At 38.6% G+C, this 19,570-nt stretch overlaps 1 protein-coding gene across 1 annotated transcript in view; it reads left to right on the top strand.

Annotated features, from left to right (window-relative positions):
- The window catches only part of LOC119952933 (mucin-16-like), a 306,095-nt gene that overhangs the window by 6,082 nt on the left and 280,443 nt on the right, over window positions 1-19,570 (top strand). The window contains exons 8-33 of the mRNA XM_038776568.1: window positions 61-225; window positions 3,341-3,505; window positions 3,848-4,012; window positions 4,329-4,493; window positions 4,784-4,948; window positions 5,247-5,411; window positions 5,730-5,894; window positions 6,236-6,502; window positions 6,717-6,881; window positions 7,223-7,387; window positions 7,703-7,867; window positions 9,105-9,269; window positions 9,560-9,724; window positions 10,022-10,186; window positions 10,507-10,671; window positions 11,014-11,178; window positions 12,898-13,062; window positions 13,353-13,517; window positions 13,815-13,979; window positions 14,298-14,462; window positions 14,805-14,969; window positions 15,286-15,450; window positions 15,741-15,905; window positions 16,204-16,368; window positions 16,688-16,852; window positions 17,195-17,359. Of these exons, the coding sequence (XP_038632496.1) occupies window positions 61-225; window positions 3,341-3,505; window positions 3,848-4,012; window positions 4,329-4,493; window positions 4,784-4,948; window positions 5,247-5,411; window positions 5,730-5,894; window positions 6,236-6,502; window positions 6,717-6,881; window positions 7,223-7,387; window positions 7,703-7,867; window positions 9,105-9,269; window positions 9,560-9,724; window positions 10,022-10,186; window positions 10,507-10,671; window positions 11,014-11,178; window positions 12,898-13,062; window positions 13,353-13,517; window positions 13,815-13,979; window positions 14,298-14,462; window positions 14,805-14,969; window positions 15,286-15,450; window positions 15,741-15,905; window positions 16,204-16,368; window positions 16,688-16,852; window positions 17,195-17,359 (4,392 nt within the window). The remainder of the gene's footprint in view (window positions 1-60; window positions 226-3,340; window positions 3,506-3,847; window positions 4,013-4,328; window positions 4,494-4,783; window positions 4,949-5,246; window positions 5,412-5,729; window positions 5,895-6,235; window positions 6,503-6,716; window positions 6,882-7,222; window positions 7,388-7,702; window positions 7,868-9,104; window positions 9,270-9,559; window positions 9,725-10,021; window positions 10,187-10,506; window positions 10,672-11,013; window positions 11,179-12,897; window positions 13,063-13,352; window positions 13,518-13,814; window positions 13,980-14,297; window positions 14,463-14,804; window positions 14,970-15,285; window positions 15,451-15,740; window positions 15,906-16,203; window positions 16,369-16,687; window positions 16,853-17,194; window positions 17,360-19,570) is intronic.

The raw sequence follows: 19,570 nt of genomic DNA, 5'->3' as shown, positions 1-19,570 counted from the left end.
CTGCGTGTTTTTCTATGATTTTTATACACTTTTAAATTCAATCACCGATTTCCATACCAGTCGAAGAAACGTCCGCTGCAGCTACAGTGACATCCACAGCAGCACAAAGCTCAACATCAGCTTCCGTCTCAACAAGTACAACAGCGCAAACACCTACAGTGAGCTCCACTGGAGCACCAACTACTGAAGCAACAACAGGCACAACACCACCCCCATCAACAAGTGGTGAGCACACAAAATCACACGAATGCATTAATTAAAATGTTAATCATTTGCAATTGCTGGAAGATGGAAGTACACAGTAAATATCATCAGAATATTTCAGCAGTATGTTGTTTCCTATAATTGTACAGGCTAAATGAGAGGTAAATAATTGGTGCCCTATTATTGTCACAATTCGAGGCTATTTTACCCAGCTCATTATCTTCCCATAGACATGTGATTTGTCAAAATCATTGACACAAATATGAATAAAAACTCTTCTAAAATGATCCATCCTTTTCAGTTCACTCAAAAGCAATTTACACTTTTTAAATGACAGAGTCATCAGTATCGACAACAAGTCCACAGACTTCCACTGAAGCAGCAACATCTACATCAGCACCTCCCTCACCAATTACAAGAGCACCAACATCTGGAACAAGCTCCATTGAATCAACGACAGCTGAAGCAACGACAATGACAACATCAATTCTTTCAACTAGTGGTGAGTAGGAGTGCTCTCTGCTCCATTCTAATATTCTGTCCTGTACACCGACTGCAAGTATAAAATCAAATAATGGAAATGGAACTGAAGAATTTGGCATGATTTTGGCTAACAATTTAAAAAGTAGAATAATATACAAATTTCATTTTGTGATTTCTGCATTGTAACATGGTCAATAGTTAGTTGTACTCTATATCATGTTAAGAAGATAGATTTTTAGCTGTAATGTTAGGATCTTCTTCCAAACATGCTGTATAGCTCTTTAAGGCTGTCATCTATTTTAACCACAGCAACAGAACAGTCGACTGCAAACTTACAGGCTTCCACTGCAGCACCAATTGTTACATCAGTTGCTCCCTCAACAAGTACAATTGCAACAACAGCCGCACTGAGCTCCACAGAAGCATTGACAACTCCAGAAGCATCGAGCACAACATCTCTCACTTCAACAAGTGGTGAGTATGTGATTGCTCCCTTACCAGTTCTACCATTACTATTCATTCTGATAGTCCAAGAAACACTCAAGTGGAGATTGTCAAAGGAGTACATAGCATATGGCTGCCAAAAATTGCCCCAAAAAGAATAATGTGCAGATGAGATTTGATCATTTGTGGTATTTAAAAATGCCTATATTACATTCGTAATACACATGATATGGGAGCTCAAGGAAGATGATTTTGGGGCTCAACATTTTCTGTGGTTTTTGGTGTTTTTTATACACTTTCTAAGTCTATCATCTGTTTTCACTGCAGTGGAAGAAACTTCTGCTGCAGCTATGGAGACATCCACAGCAACACAAAGCTCAACATCAGCTTCCGTCTCAACAAGTACAACAGCGCAAACACCTACAGTGAGCTCCACTGAAGCACCAACTACTGAAGCAACAACAGGCACGACAGCATCCCCATCAACAAGTGGTGAGCACACAAAATCACAATTATGCATCAATTGAAATTTTGATCAATTGAAACTACTGGAAGATCGAAGTACACAGAAAAAACCATCAGAAGATTGCACCAGTATGTTGTTTCCTATAATTACACAGGCTTCATGAGATGTAAAACAAAGTTAGTGCCCTATTATTGTCACAATTTGAGGCTATTTAATCCAGCTCATTATCTTCCCATAGAAATGTGATTTGTCAAAATCTTTGACACAAATATAAAGAAAAACTCTTATGAATTGGCGCATCCTTTCCTGTTCACTCAATAGCAATTTGCACTTTTAAAACCACAGAGCCATCAGTATCGACAGCAAGTACACAGACTTCCACGGCAGCACCAACATCTACATCAGCACCTACATCACCAAGTACAATAGCACCAACATCTGGAGCAAGCTCCATTGAATCAACGACAGTTGAAGCAACGACAATGACAACATCAATCCTTTCAACAAGTGGTGAGTATGAGTACTCACTGTTCAGTACTAATAATCTGAACTGTTTCACCCACTGCAAGTGTAACATCATATCATGAGAGTGAAATTGCAAAAGTTGGCATTAGTTTGGCTATTAATTTACAGAGTAGATTAATACGCAAATTCCATTTTCTGATTTCAGCATTGTAACATGTTTATTAATTAGTTCGTTGTAATCTATATCATGTTATGAAGATAGATTTACAGCTGTCAGGTGAGGAGTTTGTTTCAGACAAACTGTGTACCGCTTTAAGGCTGTCATCTATTTTAACCACAGCAACAGAACAGTCAACTGCAAACATACAGTCTTCTACTGCAGCACAAACTACTGCTGCCTCAACAAGTACAATTGCAACAACAGCCGCACTGAGCTCCACAGAGGCATTGACAACTCCAGAAGCATCGATCACAACATCTCTCACTTCGACAAGTGGTGAGTATGTGATTGCTCCCTTACCAGTTCTACCATTACTATTCATTCTGATATGTCCAAGAAACACTCAAGTGGAGATTGTCAAAGGAGTACATAGCATATGGCTGCCACAAATTGCCCCAAAAAGAATAATGTGCAGATGAGATTGGTTCATTTGAGGTATTTAAAAATGCCTATATTACATTCGTAATACACATGATATGGGAGCTCAAGGAAGATGATTTTGGCGCTCAACATTTTGTGTGGTTTTCTGTGTTTTTTATCCACTTTCTAAGTCTATCATCTGTTTTCACTGCAGTGGAAGAAACTTCTGCTGCAGCTATGGAGACATCCACAGCAACACAAAGCTCAACATCAGCATCCGTCTCAACAAGTACAACAGCGCAAACACCTACAGTGAGCTCCACTGAAGCACCAACTACTGAAGCATCAACAGGCACGACACCACCCCCATCAACAAGTGGTGAGCACACAAAATCACAATTATGCATCAATTTAAATTTTGATCACTTGAAACTACTGGAAGATAGAAGTACACAGAAACAACCATCCGAAGATTGCATCACTATGTTGTTTCCTATAATTGCACAGGCTTCATGAGATGTAAAACAAAGTTAGTGCCCTATTATTGTCACAATTTGAGGCTATTTAATCCAGCTCATTATCATCCCATATATATGTGATTTGTCAAAATCTTTGACACAAATATGAATAAAAACTCTTATGAATTGGCGCATCCTTTCCTGTTCACTCAAAAGCAATTTGCACTTTTTAAACCACAGAGCCAACAGTATCGACAACAAGTCCACAGACTTCCACGGCAGCACCAACATCTACATCAGCACCTACATCACCAAGTACAATAGCACCAACATCTGGAGCAAGCTCCATTGAATCAACGACTCCTGAAGCACCGACAATGACAACATCAATCCTAACAACAAGTGGTGAGTATGAGTGCTCTCTGCCCAGTTCTAATATTCTGAACTGTTAAATGACAGCAAGTGTAAAATCACATAATGGGAATGGAACTGATGAATTAAGCATGATTTTGGCTATTAATTGACAGAGTAGCATAATATGCAAATTCCACTTTTTGGTTTCTGCATTGAAACATGGTTATCAGTTAGTTGCAGATGTGATTTGATCATTGATGTTTAAACATGCCTATGTAACATTAGTAATATGCATGACGTGGGAGCTCAAAGATTATTTTTGGGCTCAACATTCTGCGTGTAGTTCTATGATTTTTATACACTTTTTAATTCAATCACCGATTTCCATACCAGTCGAAGAAACGTCCGCTGCAGCTACAGTGACATCCACAGCAGCACAAAGCTCAACATCAGCTTCCGTCTCAACAAGTACAACAGCGCAAACACCTACAGTGAGCTCCACTGAAGCACCAACTACTGAAGCAACAACAGGCACTCCACCACCCCTATCAACAAGTGGTGAGCACCCAAAATCACACGAATGCATTAATTAAAATGTTAATAATTTGCAATTGCTGGAAGATGGAAGTACACAGTAAATATCATCTGAATATTTCAACAGTATGTTGTTTCCTATAATTGTACAGGCTAAATGAGAGGTAAATAATTGGTGCCCTATTATGGTCACAATTCGAGGCTATTTTATCCAGCTCATTATCTTCCCATATACATGTGATTTGTCAGAATCTTTGACACAAATATGAATAAAAACTCTTCTAAATTGATCCATCCTTTTCAGTTCACTCAAAAACAATTCACACTTTTTAAATGACAGAGCCATCATTATCGACAACAAGTCCACAGACTTCCACTGAAGCAGCAACATCTACATCAGCACCTCCCTCACCAATTACAACAGCACCAACATCTGGAACAAGCTCCATTGAATCAACGACAGCTGAAGCAACGACAATGACAACATCAATCCTTTCAACAAGTGGTGAGTATGAGTGCTCTCTGCTCCATTCTACAATTCTGTCCTGTACACCGACTGCAAGTATAAAATCAAATAATGGAAATGGAACTGAAGAATTTGGCATGATTTTGGCTAACAATTTAAAAAGTAGAATAATATACAAATTTCATTTTGTGATTTCTGCATTGTAACATGGTCAATAGTTGGTCGTACTCTATATCATGTTAAGAAGATAGATTTTTAGCTGTAATGTTAGGATCTTCTTCCAAACATACTGTATACCTCTTTAAGGCTGTCATCTATTTTAACCACAGCAACAGAACAGTCGACTGCAAACTTACAGACTTCCACTGCAGCACCAACTGTTACATCAGTTGCTCCCTCAACAAGTACAATTGCAACAACAGCCGCACTGAGCTCCACAGAAGCATTGACAACTCCAGAAGCATCGAGCACAACATCTCTCACTTCAACAAGTGGTGAGTATGTGATTGCTCCCTTATCAGTTCTACCATTACTATTCATTCTGATAAGTCCAAGAAACACTCAAGTGGAGATTGTCAAAGGAGTACACAGCATATAGCTGCCAAAAATTGCCCCAAAAAGACTAATGTGCAGATGAGATTGGTTCATTTGAGGTATTTAAAAATGCCTATATTACATTCGTAATACACATGATATGGGAGCTCAAGGAAGATGATTTTGGCGCTCAACATTTTGTGTGGTTTTCTGTGTTTTTTATACACTTTCTAAGTCTATCATCTGTTTTCACTGCAGTGGAAGAAACTTCTGCTGCAGCTATGGAGACATCCACAGCAACACAAAGCTCAACATCAGCTTCCGTGTCAACAAGTACAACAGCACAAACACCTACAGTGAGCTCCACTGAAGCACCAGCTACTGAAGCAACAACAGGCACTACACCACCCCCATCAACAAGTGGTGAGCACACAAAATCACAATTATGCATCAATTTAAATTTTGATCACTTGAAACTACTGGAAGATAGAAGTACACAGAAACAACCATCCGAAGATTGCATCAGTATGTTGTTTCCTATAATTGCACAGGCTTCATGAGATGTAAAACAAAGTTAGTGCCCTATTATTGTCACAATTTGAGGCTATTTAATCCAGCTCATTATCACCCATATATATGTGATTTGTCAAAATCTTTGACACAAATATGAATAAAAACTCTTATGAATTGGCGCATCCTTTCCTGTTCACTCAAAAGCAATTTGCACTTTTTAAACCACAGAGCCAACAGTATCGACAACAAGTCCACAGACTTCCACGGCAGCTCCAACATCTACATCAGCACCTACATCACCAAGCACAATAGCACCAACATCTGGAGCAAGCTCCATTGAATCATCGACTGCTGAAGCAACGACAATGACAACATCAATCCTATCAACAAGTGGTGAGTATGAGTGCTCTCTGCTCAGTTCTAATATTCTGAACTGTTAAATGACAGCAAGTGTAAAATCACATAATGGGAATGGAACTGCTGAATTAAGCATGATTTTGGCTATTAATTGACAGAGTAGCATAATATTCAAATTCCATTTTTTGGTTTCTGCATTGAAACATGGTTATCAGTTAGTTGCAGATCTGATTTTATCATTGACGTTTAAACATGCCTATGTAACATTAGTAATATGCATGACTGGGAGCTCAAAGATTATTTTTGGGCTCAACATTCTGCGTGTTGTTCTATGATTTTTATACACTTTATAATTCAATCACCGATTTCCAAACCAGTCGAAGAAACGTCCGCTGCAGATACAGCGACATCCACAGCAGCACAAAGCTCAACATCAGCTTCCGTCTCAACAAGTACAACAGCGCAAACACCTACAGTGAGCTCCACTGAAGCACCAACTACTGAAGCAACAACAGGCACTCCACCACCCCTAACAACAAGTGGTGAGCACCCAAAATCACACAAATGCATTAATTCAAATGTTAATCATTTGCAATTGCTGGAAGATGGAAGTACACAGCAAATATCATCAGAATATTTCAGCAGTATGTTGTTTCCTATAATTGTACAGGCTAAATGAGAGGTAAATAATTGGTGCCCTATTATTGTCACAATTCGAGGCTATTTTCTCCAGCTCATTATCTTCCCATAGACATGTGATTTGTCAAAATCTTTGACACAAATATGAATAAAAACTCTTCTAAATTGATCCATCCTTTTCAGTTCACTCAAAAGCAATTTGCACTTTTTAAACCACAGAGCCAACAGTATCGACAACAGGTCCACAGACTTCCACTGAAGCAGCAACATCTACATCAGCACCTACATCACCAAGTACAATAGCACCAACAACTGGAGCAAGCTCCGTTGAATCAACGACTGCTGAAGCAACGACAATGACAACATCAATCCTATCAACAAGTGGTGAGTAAGAGTGCTCCCTGCTCAGTGCTAATATTCTGAACTGTTGAATGACAGCAAGTGTAAAATCACATAATGGGAATGGAACTGCTGAATTAAGCATGATTTTGGCTATTAATTGACAGAGTAGCATAATATTCAAATTCCATTTTTTGGTTTCTGCATTGAAACATGGTTATCAGTTAGTTGCAGATGTGATTTGATCATTGTATTTTAAACATGCCTATGTAACATTAGTAATATGCATGGCTGGGAGCTCAAAGATTATTTTTGGGCTCAACATTCTGCGTGTTTTTCTATGATTTTTATACACTTTTAAATTCAATCACCGATTTCCATACCAGTCGAAGAAACGTCCGCTGCAGCTACAGTGACATCCACAGCAGCACAAAGCTCAACATCAGCTTCCGTCTCAACAAGTACAACAGCGCAAACACCTACAGTGAGCTCCACTGAAGCACCAACTACTGAAGCAACAACAGGCACTCCAACACCCCTATCAACAAGTGGTGAGCACCCAAAGTCACACGAATGCATTAATTCAAATTTTAATCATTTGCAATTGCTGGAAGATGGAAGTACACAGCAAATATCATCAGAATATTTCAGCAGTATGTTGTTTCCTATAATTGTACAGGCTAAATGAGATGTAAATAATTGGTGCCCTATTATTGTCACAATTCGAGGCTATTTTATCCAGCTCATTATCTTCCATATACATGTGATTTGTCAAAATCTTTGACACCAATATGAATAAAAACTCTTCTGAAATGATCCATCCTTTTCAGTTCACTCAAAAGCAATTTACACTTTTTAAATGACAGAGTCATCAGTATCGACAACAAGTCCACAGACTTCCACGGCAGCACCAACATCTACATCAGCATCTCCCTCACCAATTACAACAGCACAAACATCTGGAGCAAGCTCCATTGAATCAACGACAGCTGAAGCAACGACAATGACAACATCAATCCTTTCAACAAGTGGTGAGTAGGAGTGCTCTCTGCTCCATTCTAATATTCTGTCCTGTACACCGACTGCAAGTATAAAATTAAATAATGGAAATGGAACTGAAGAATTTGGCATAATTTTGGCTAACAATTTAAAAAGTAGAATAATATACAAATTTCATTTTGTGATTTCTGCATTGTAACATGGTCAATAGTTAGTTGTCCTCTATATCATGTTAAGAAGATAGATTTTTAGCTCTAATGTTAGGATCTTCTTCCAAACATGCTGTATACCTCTTTAAGGCTGTCATCTATTTTAACCACTGCAACAGAACAGTCGACTGCAAACTTACAGACTTCCACTTCAGCACCAACTGTTACATCAGTTGCACCCTCAACAAGTACAATTGCAACAACAGCCGCACTGAGCTCCACAGAAGCATTGACAACTCCAGAAGCATCGAGCACAACATCTCTCACTTCAACAAGTGGTGAGTATGCGATTGCTCCCTTACTAGTTCTACCATTACTATTAATTCTGATAGTCCAAGAAACACTCAAGAGGAGATTGTCAAAGGAGTACATAGCCTATGACTGCCAAAAATTGCACCAAAAAGAATAATGTGCAGATGAGATTTGATCATTTGTGGTATTTAAAAATGCCTATATTACATTTGTAATATACATGATATGGGAGCTCAAGGAAGATGATTTTGGCGCTCAACATTTTGTGTGGTTTTCTGTGTTTTTTATACACTTTCTAAGTCTATCATCTGTTTTCACTGCAGTGGAAGAAACTTCTGCTGCAGCTATGGAGACATCCACAGCAACACAAAGCTCAACATCAGCTTCCGTGTCAACAGGTACAACAGCGCAAACACCTACAGTGAGCTCCACTGAAGCACCAACTAGTGAAGCAACAACAGGCACTACACCACCCCCATCAACAAGTGGTGAGCACACAAAATCACAATTATGCATCAATTAAAATTTTGATCACTTGAATCTACTGGAAGATAGAAGTACACAGAGAACAACCATCCGAAGATTGCATCAGTATGTTGTTTCCTATAATTGCACAGGCTTCATGAGATGTAAAACAAAGTTAGTGCCCTATTATTGTCACAATTTGAGGCTATTTTATCCAGCTCATTATCTTCCCATAGACATGTGATTTGTCAAAATCTTTGACACAAATATGAATAAAAACTCTTCTAAATTGATCCATCCTTTTCAGTTCACTCAAAAGCAATTTACACTTTTTAAATGACAGAGTCATCAGTATCGACAACAAGTCCACAGACTTCCACTGAAGCAGCAACATCTACATCAGCACCTCCCTCACCAATTACAACAGCACCAACATCTGGAGCAAGCTCCATTGAATCAACGACAGCTGAAGCAACGACAATGACAACATCAATCCTTTCAACAAGTGGTGAGTAGGAGTGCTCTCTGCTCCATTCTAATATTCTGTCCTGTACACCGACTGCAAGTATAAAATCAAATAATGGAAATGGAACTGAAGAATTTGGCATAATTTTGGCTAACAATTTAAAAAGTAGAATAATATACAAATTTCATTTTGTGATTTCTGCATTGTAACATGGTCAATAGTTAGTTGTCCTCTATATCATGTTAAGAAGATAGATTTTTAGCTCTAATGTTAGGATCTTCTTCCAAACATGCTGTATACCTCTTTAAGGCTGTCATCTATTTTAACCACAGCAACAGAACAGTCGACTGCAAACTTACAGACTTCCACTTCAGCACCAACTGTTACATCAGTTGCACCCTCAACAAGTACAATTGCAACAACAGCCGCACTGAGCTCCACAGAAGCATTGACAACTCCAGAAGCATCGAGCACAACATCTCTCACTTCAACAAGTGGTGAGTATGCGATTGCTCCCTTACCAGTTCTACCATTACTATTAATTCTGATAGTCCAAGAAACACTCAAGAGGAGATTGTCAAAGGAGTACATAGCATATGGCAGCCAAAAATTGCACCAAAAAGAATAATGTGCAGATGAGATGTGATCATTTGTGGTATTTAAAAATGCCTATATTACATTTGTAATATACATGATATGGGAGCTCAAGGAAGATGATTTTGGCGCTCAACATTTTGTGTGGTTTTCTGTGATTTTTATACACTTTCTAAGTCTATCATCTGTTTTCACTGCAGTGGAAGAAACTTCTGCTGCAGCTATGGAGACATCCACAGCAACACAAAGCTCAACATCAGCTTCCGTGTCAACAAGTACAACAGCGCAAACACCTACAGTGAGCTCCACTGAAGCACCAACTAGTGAAGCAACAACAGGCACTACACCACCCCCATCAACAAGTGGTGAGCACACAAAATCACAATTATGCATCAATTAAAATTTTGATCACTTGAATCTACTGGAAGATAGAAGTACACAGAGAACAACCATCCGAAGATTGCATCAGTATGTTGTTTCCTATAATTGCACAGGCTTCATGAGATGTAAAACAAAGTTAGTGCCCTATTATTGTCACAATTTGAGGCTATTTAATCCAGCTCATTATCATCCCATATATATGTGATTTGTCAAAATCTTTGACACAAATATGAATAAAAACTCTTATGAATTAGCCCATCCTTTCCTGTTCACTCAAAAGCAATTTGCACTTTTTAAACCACAGAGCCAACAGTATCGACAACAAGTCCACAGACTTCCACGGCAGCACCAACATCTACATCAGCACCTACATCACCAAGTACAATAGCACCAACATCTGGAGCAAGCTCCATTGAATCATCGACTGCTGAAGCAACGACAATGACATCATCAATCCTATCAACAAGTGGTGAGTATGAGTGCTCTCTGCTCAGTTCTAATATTCTGAACTGTTAAATGACAGCAAGTGTTAAATCACATAATGGGAATGGAACTGCTGAATTAAGCATGATTTTGGCTATTAATTGACAGAGTCGCATGAGATGCAAATTCCATTTTTTGGTTTCTGCATTGAAACATGGTTATCAGTTAGTTGCAGATCTGATTTGATCATTGATGTTTAAACATGCCTATGTAACATTAGTAATATGCATGACGTGGGAGCTCAAAGATTATTTTTGGGCTCAACATTTTGCGTGTTGTTCTATGATTTTTATACACTTTTTAATTCAATCACCGATTTCCATACCAGTCGAAGAAACGTCCGCTGCAGCTACAGTGACATCCACAGCAGCACAAAGCTCAACATCAGCTTCCGTCTCAACAAGTACAACAGCGCAAACACCTACAGTGAGCTCCACTGAAGCACCAACTACTGAAGCAACAACAGGCACTCCAACACCCCTATCAACAAGTGGTGAGCACCCAAAATCACCCGAATGCATTAATTCAAATGTTAATCATTTGCAATTGCTGGAAGATGGAAGTACACAGCAAATATCATCAGAATATTTCAGCAGTATGTTGTTTCCTATAATTGTACAGGCTAAATGAGAGGTAAATAATTGGTGCCCTATTATTGTCACAATTTGAGGCTATTTTATCCAGCTCATTATCTTCCCATAGACATGTGATTTGTCAAAATCTTTGACACAAATATGAATAAAAACTCTTCTAAATTGATCCATCCTTTTCAGTTCACTCAAAAGCAATTTACACTTTTTAAACCACAGAACCAACAGTATCGACAACGAGTCCACAGACTTCCACTGAAGCAGCAAGATCTACATCAGCACCTCCCTCACCAATTACAACAGCACCAACATCTGGATCAAGTTCCATTGAATCAACGACACCTGAAGCAACGACAATGACAACATCAATCCTTTCAACAAGTGGTGAGTATGAGTGCTCTCTGCTCCATTCTAATATTCTGTCCTGTACACCGACTGCAAGTATAAAATCAAATAATGGAAATGGAACTGAAGAATTTGGCATGATTTTGGCTAACAATTTAAAAAGTAGAATAATATACAAATTTCATTTTCTGATTTCTGCATTGTAACAGGGTCATTAGTTAGTTGTACTCTATATCATGTTAAGAAGATAGATTTTTAGCTGTAATGTTAGGATCTTCTTCCAAACATGCTGTATACCTCTTTAGGGCTGTCATCTATTTTAACCACAGCAACAGAACAGTCGACTGCAAACTTACAGACTTCCACTGCAGCACCAACTGTTACATCAGTTGCTCCCTCAACAAGTACAATTGCAACAACAGCCGCACTGAGCTCCACAGAAGCATTGACAACTCCAGAAGCATCGAGCACAACATCTCTCACTTCAACAAGTGGTGAGTATGCGATTGCTCCCTTACCAGTTCTACCATTACTATTCATTCTGATAAGTCCAAGAAACACTCAAGTGGAGATTGTCAAAGGAGTACATAGCCTATGACTGCCAAAAATTGCACCAAAAAGAATAATGTGCAGATGAGATTTGATCATTTGTGGTATTTAAAAATGCCTATATTACATTTGTAATATACATGATATGGGAGCTCAAGGAAGATGATTTTGGCGCTCAACATTTTGTGTGGTTTTCTGTGTTTTTTATACACTTTCTAAGTCTATCATCTGTTTTCACTGCAGTGGAAGAAACTTCTGCTGCAGCTATGGAGACATCCACAGCAACACAAAGCTCAACATCAGCTTCCGTGTCAACAGGTACAACAGCGCAAACACCTACAGTGAGCTCCACTGAAGCACCAACTAGTGAAGCAACAACAGGCACTACACCACCCCCATCAACAAGTGGTGAGCACACAAAATCACAATTATGCATCAATTAAAATTTTGATCACTTGAATCTACTGGAAGATAGAAGTACACAGAGAACAACCATCCGAAGATTGCATCAGTATGTTGTTTCCTATAATTGCACAGGCTTCATGAGATGTAAAACAAAGTTAGTGCCCTATTATTGTCACAATTTGAGGCTATTTTATCCAGCTCATTATCTTCCCATATACATGTGATTTGTCAAACTCTTTGACACAAATATGAATAAAAACTCTTCTGAAATGATCCATCCTTTTCAGTTCACTCAAAAGCAATTTACACTTTTTAAATGACAGAGTCATCAGTATCGACAACAAGTCCACAGACTTCCACTGAAGCAGCAACATCTACATCAGCACCTCCCTCACCAATTACAACAGCACCAACATCTGGAGCAAGCTCCATTGAATCAACGACAGCTGAAGCAACGACAATGACAACATCAATCCTTTCAACAAGTGGTGAGTAGGAGTGCTCTCTGCTCCATTCTAATATTCTGTCCTGTACACCGACTGCAAGTATAAAATCAAATAATGGAAATGGAACTGAAGAATTTGGCATAATTTTGGCTAACAATTTAAAAAGTAGAATAATATACAAATTTCATTTTGTGATTTCTGCATTGTAACATGGTCAATAGTTAGTTGTCCTCTATATCATGTTAAGAAGATAGATTTTTAGCTCTAATGTTAGGATCTTCTTCCAAACATGCTGTATACCTCTTTAAGGCTGTCATCTATTTTAACCACAGCAACAGAACAGTCGACTGCAAACTTACAGACTTCCACTTCAGCACCAACTGTTACATCAGTTGCACCCTCAACAAGTACAATTGCAACAACAGCCGCACTGAGCTCCACAGAAGCATTGACAACTCCAGAAGCATCGAGCACAACATCTCTCACTTCAACAAGTGGTGAGTATGCGATTGCTCCCTTACCAGTTCTACCATTACTATTAATTCTGATAGTCCAAGAAACACTCAAGAGGAGATTGTCAAAGGAGTACATAGCCTATGACTGCCAAAAATTGCACCAAAAAGAATAATGTGCAGATGAGATGTGATCATTTGTGGTATTTAAAAATGCCTATATTACATTTGTAATATACATGATATGGGAGCTCAAGGAAGATGATTTTGGCGCTCAACATTTTGTGTGGTTTTCTGTGATTTTTATACACTTTCTAAGTCTATCATCTGTTTTCACTGCAGTGGAAGAAACTTCTGCTGCAGCTATGGAGACATCCACAGCAACACAAAGCTCAACATCAGCTTCCGTGTCAACAAGTACAACAGCGCAAACACCTACAGTGAGCTCCACTGAAGCACCAGCTACTGAAGCAACAACAGGCACTACACCACCCCCATCAACAAGTGGTGAGCACACAAAATCACAATTATGAATCAATTTAAATTTTGATCACTTGAAACTACTGGAAGATAGAAGTACACAGAAACAACCATCCGAAGATTGCATCAGTATGTTGTTTCCTATAATTGCACAGGCTTCATGAGATGTAAAACAAAGTTAGTGCCCTATTATTGTCACAATTTGAGGCTATTTAATCCAGCTCATTATCACCCATATATATGTGATTTGTCAAAATCTTTGACACAAATATGAATAAAAACTCTTATGAATTGGCCCATCCTTTGCTGTTCACTCAAAAGCAATTTGCACTTTTTAAACCACAGAGCCAACAGTATCGACAACAAGTCCACAGACTTCCACGGCAGCACCAACATCTACATCAGCACCTACATCACCAAGTACAATAGCACCAACATCTGGAGCAAGCTCCATTGAATCAACGACTGCTGAAGCACCGACAATGACAACATCAATCCTAACAACAAGTGGTGAGTATGAGTGCTCTCTGCTCAGTTCTAATATTCTGAACTGTTAAATGACAGCAAGTGTAAAATCACATAATGGGAATGGAACTGATGAATTAAGCATGATTTTGGCTATTAATTGACAGAGTAGCATAATATGCAAATTCCACTTTTTGGTCTCTGCATTGAAACATGGTTATCAGTTAGTTGCAGATGTGATTTGATCATTGATGTTTAAACATGCCTATGTAACATTAGTAATACGCATGACGTGGGAGCTCAAAGATTATTTTTGGGCTCAACATTCTGCGTGTTGTTCTATGATTTTTATACACTTTTTAATTCAATCACCGATTTCCATACCAGTCGAAGAAACGTCCGCTGCACCTACAGTGACATCCACAGCAGCACAAAGCTCAACATCAGCTTCCGTCTCAACAAGTACAACAGCGCAAACACCTACAGTGAGCTCCACTGAAGCACCAACTACTGAAGCAACAACAGGCACTCCACCACCCCTATCAACAAGTGGTGAGCACCCAAAATCACACGAATGCATTAATTAAAATGTTAATCATTTGCAATTGCTGGAAGATGGAAGTCAACAGCAAATATCATCAGAATATTTCAGCAGTATGTTGTTTCATATAATTGTACAGGCTAAATGAGATGTAAATAATTGGTGCCCTATTATTGTCACAATTCGAGGCTATTTTATCCAGCTCATTATCTTCCCATAGACATGTGATTTGTCAGAATCTTTGACACAAATATGAATAAAAACTCTTCTAAATTGATCCATCCTTTTCAGTTCACTCAAAAGCAATTCACACTTTTTAAATGACAGAGCCATCATTATCGACAACAAGTCCACAGACTTCCACGGCAGCACCAACATCTACATCAGCACCTCCCTCACCAATTACAACAGCACCAACATCTGGAGCAAGCTCCATTGAATCAACGACAGCTGAAGCAACGACAATGACAACATCAATCCTTTCAACAAGTGGTGAGTATGAGTGCTCTCTGCTCCATTCTAATATTCTGTCCTGTACACCGACTGCAAGTATAAAATTAAATAATGGAAATGGAACTGAAAAATTTGGCATGATTTTGGCTAACAATTTAAAAAGTAGAATAATATACAAATTTCATTTTGTGATTTCTGCATTGTAACATGGTCATTAGTTAGTTGTACTCTATAGCATGTTAAGAAGATAGATTTTTAGCTGTAATGTTAGGATCTTCTTCCAAACATGCTGTATACCTCTTTAGGGCTGTCATCTATTTTAACCACAGCAACAGAACAGTCGACTGCAAACTTACAGACTTCCACTGCAGCACCAACTGTTACATCAGTTGCTCCCTCAACAAGTACAATTGCAACAACAGCCGCACTGAGCTCCACAGAAGCATTGACAACTCCAGAAGCATCGAGCACAACATCTCTCACTTCAACAAGTGGTGAGTATGTGATTGCTCCCTTACCAGTTCTACCATTACTATTCATTCTGATAAGTCCAAGAAACACTCAAGTGGAGATTGTCAAAGGAGTACATAGCATATGGCTGCCACAAATTGCCCCAAAAAGAATAATGTGCAGATGAGATTGGTTCATTTGAGGTATTTAAAAATGCCTATATTACATTCGTAATACACATGATATGGGAGCTCAAGGAAGATGATTTTGGCGCTCAACATTTTGTGTGGTTTTCTGTGTTTTTTATCCACTTTCTAAGTCTATCATCTGTTTTCACTGCAGTGGAAGAAACTTCTGCTGCAGCTATGGAGACATCCACAGCAACTCAAAGCTCAACATCAGCTTCCGTGTCAACAAGTACAACAGCACAAACACCTACAGTGAGCTCCACTGAAGCACCAACTAGTGAAGCAACAACAGGCACGACAGCACGCCCATCAACAAGTGGTGAGCACACAAAATCACAATTATGCATCAATTTAAATTTTGATCACTTGAAACTACTGGAAGATAGAAGTACACAGAAACAACCATCCGAAGATTGCATCAGTATGTTGTTTCCTATAATTGCACAGGCTTCATGAGATGTAAAACAAAGTTAGTGCCCTATTATTGTCACAATTTGAGGCTATTTAATCCAGCTCATTATCATCCCATATATATGTGATTTGTCAAAATCTTTGACACAAATATGAATAAAAACTCTTATGAATTGGCGCATCCTTTCCTGTTAACTCAAAAGCAATTTGCACTTTTTAAACCACAGAGCCAACAGTATCGACAAAAGGTCCACAGACTTCCACGGCAGCACCAACATCTACATCAGCACCTACATCACCAAGTACAATAGCACCAACATCTGGAGCAAACTCCGTTGAATCAACGACTGCTGAAGCAACGACAATGACAACATCAATCCTATCAACAAGTGGTGCGTATGAGTGCTCTCTGCTCAGTTCTAATATTCTGAACTTTTAAATGACAGCAAGTGTAAAATCACATAATGGGAATGGAACTGCTGAATTAAGCATGATTTTGGCTATTAATTGACAGAGTAGCATAATATTCAAATTCCATTTTTTGGTTTCTGCATTGAAACATGGTTATCAGTTAGTTGCAGATGTGATTTAATCATTGAATTTTAAACATGCCTATGTAACATTAGTAATATGCATGACGTGGGAGCTCAAAGATTATTTTTGGGCTCAACATTCTGCGTGTTTTTCTATGATTTTTATACACTTTTAAATTCAATCACCGATTTCCATACCAGTCGAAGAAACGCCCGCTGCAGCTACAGTGACATCCACAGCAGCACAAAGCTCAACATCAGCTTTGATCTCAACAAGTACAACAGCGCAAACACCTACAGTGAGCTCCACTGAAGCACCAACTACTGAAGCAACAACAGGCACTCCAACACCCCTATCAACAAGTGGTGAGCACCCAAAGTCACACAAATGCATTAATTCAAATTTTAATCATTTGCAATTGCTGGAAGATGGAAGTACACAGCAAATATCATCAGAATATTTCAGCAGAATGTTGTTTCCTATAATTGTACAGGCTAAATGAGATGTAAATAATTGGTGCCCTATTATTGTCACAATTCGAGGCTATTTTATCCAGTTCATTATCTTCCATATACATGTGATTTGTCAAAATCTTTGACACAAATATGAATAAAAACTCTTCTGAAATGATCCATCCTTTTCAGTTCACTCAAAAGCAATTTACACTTTATAAATGACAGAGTCATCAGTATCGACAACAAGTCCACAGACTTCCACGGCAGCACCAACATCTACATCAGCACCTCCCTCACCAATTACAACAGCACCAACATCTGGAGCAAGCTCCATTGAATCAACGACAGCTGAAGCAACGACAATGACAACATCAATCTTTTCAACAAGTGGTGAGTAGGAGTGCTCTCTGCTCCATTCTAATATTCTGTCCTGTACACCGACTGCAAGTATAAAATCAAATAATGGAAATGGAACTGAAGAATTTGGCATGATTTTGGCTAACAATTTAAAAAGTAGAATAATATACAAATTTCATTTTGTGATTTCTGCATTGTAACATGGTCAATAGTTAGTTGTCCTCTATATCATGTTAAGAAGATAGATTTTTAGCTCTAATGTTAGGATCTTCTTCCAAACATGCTGTATACCTCTTTAAGGCTGTCATCTATTTTAACCACAGGAACAGAACAGTCGACTGCAAACTTACAGACATCCACTGCAGCACCAACTGTTACATCAGTTGCACCCTCAACAAGTACAATTGCAACAACAGCCGCACTGAGCTCCACAGAAGCATTGACAACTCCAGAAGCATCGAGCACAACATCTCTCACTTCAACAAGTGGTGAGTATGCGATTGCTCCCTTACCAGTTCTACCATTACTATTAATTCTGATAGTCCAAGAAACACTCAAGTGGAGATTGTCAAAGGAGTACATAGCATATGGCTGCCAAAAATTGCACCAAAAAGAATAATGTGCAGATGAGATTTGATCATTTGTGGTATTTAAAAATGCCTATATTACATTTGTAATACACATGGTATGGGAGTTCAAGGAAGATGATTTTGGCGCTCAACATTTTGTGTGGTTTTCTGTATTTTTTATATACTTTCTAAGTCTATCATCTGTTTTCACTGCAGTGGAAGAAACTTCTGCTGCAGCTATGGAGACATCCACAGCAACACAAAGCTCACCATCAGCTTCCGTGTCAACAAGTACAACAGCACAAACACCTACAGTGAGCTCCACTGAAGCACCAGCTACTGAAGCAACAACAGGCACTACACCACCCCCATCAACAAGTGGTGAGCACACAAAATCACAATTATGCATCAATTAAAATTTTGATCACTTGAAACTACTGGAAGATAGAAGGACACAGAAACAACCGTCCGAAGGTTGCATCAGTATGTTGTTTCCTATAATTGCACAGGCTTCATGAGATGTAAAACAAAGTTAGTGCCCTATTATTGTCACAATTTGAGGCTATTTAAACCAGCTCATTATCATCCTATATATATGTGATTTGTCAAAATCTTTGACACAAATATGAATAAAAACTCTTATGAGTTGGCGCATCCTTTCCTGTTCACTCAAAAGCAATTTGCACTTTTTAAACCACAGAGCCAACAGTATCGACAACAGGTCCACAGACTTCCACGGCAGCACCAACATCTACATCAGCACCTACATCACCAAGTACAATAGCACCAACATCTGGAGCAAACTCCGTTGAATCAACGACTGCTGAAGCAACGACAATGACAACATCAATCCTATCAACAAGTGGTGAGTAAGAGTGCTCTCTGCTCAGTACTAATATTCTGAACTGTTGAATGACAGCAAGTGTAAAATCACATAATGGGAATGGAACTGCTGAATTAAGCATGATTTTGGCTATTAATTGACAGAGTAGCATAATATTCAAATTCCATTTTTTGGTTTCTGCATTGAAACATGGTTATCAGTTAGTTGCAGATGTGATTTAATCATTGAATTTTAAACATGCCTATGTAACATTAGTAATATGCATCACGTGGGAGCTCAAAGATTATTTTTGGGCTCAACATTCTGCGTGTTTTTCTATGATTTTTATACACTTTTAAATTCAATCACCGA

This window comes from Scyliorhinus canicula, chromosome 18, assembly GCF_902713615.1.
Source record: "Scyliorhinus canicula chromosome 18, sScyCan1.1, whole genome shotgun sequence".
Lineage (NCBI taxonomy): Eukaryota > Metazoa > Chordata > Chondrichthyes > Carcharhiniformes > Scyliorhinidae > Scyliorhinus > Scyliorhinus canicula.
This window is presented reverse-complemented; position numbering and strand designations above follow the sequence as displayed.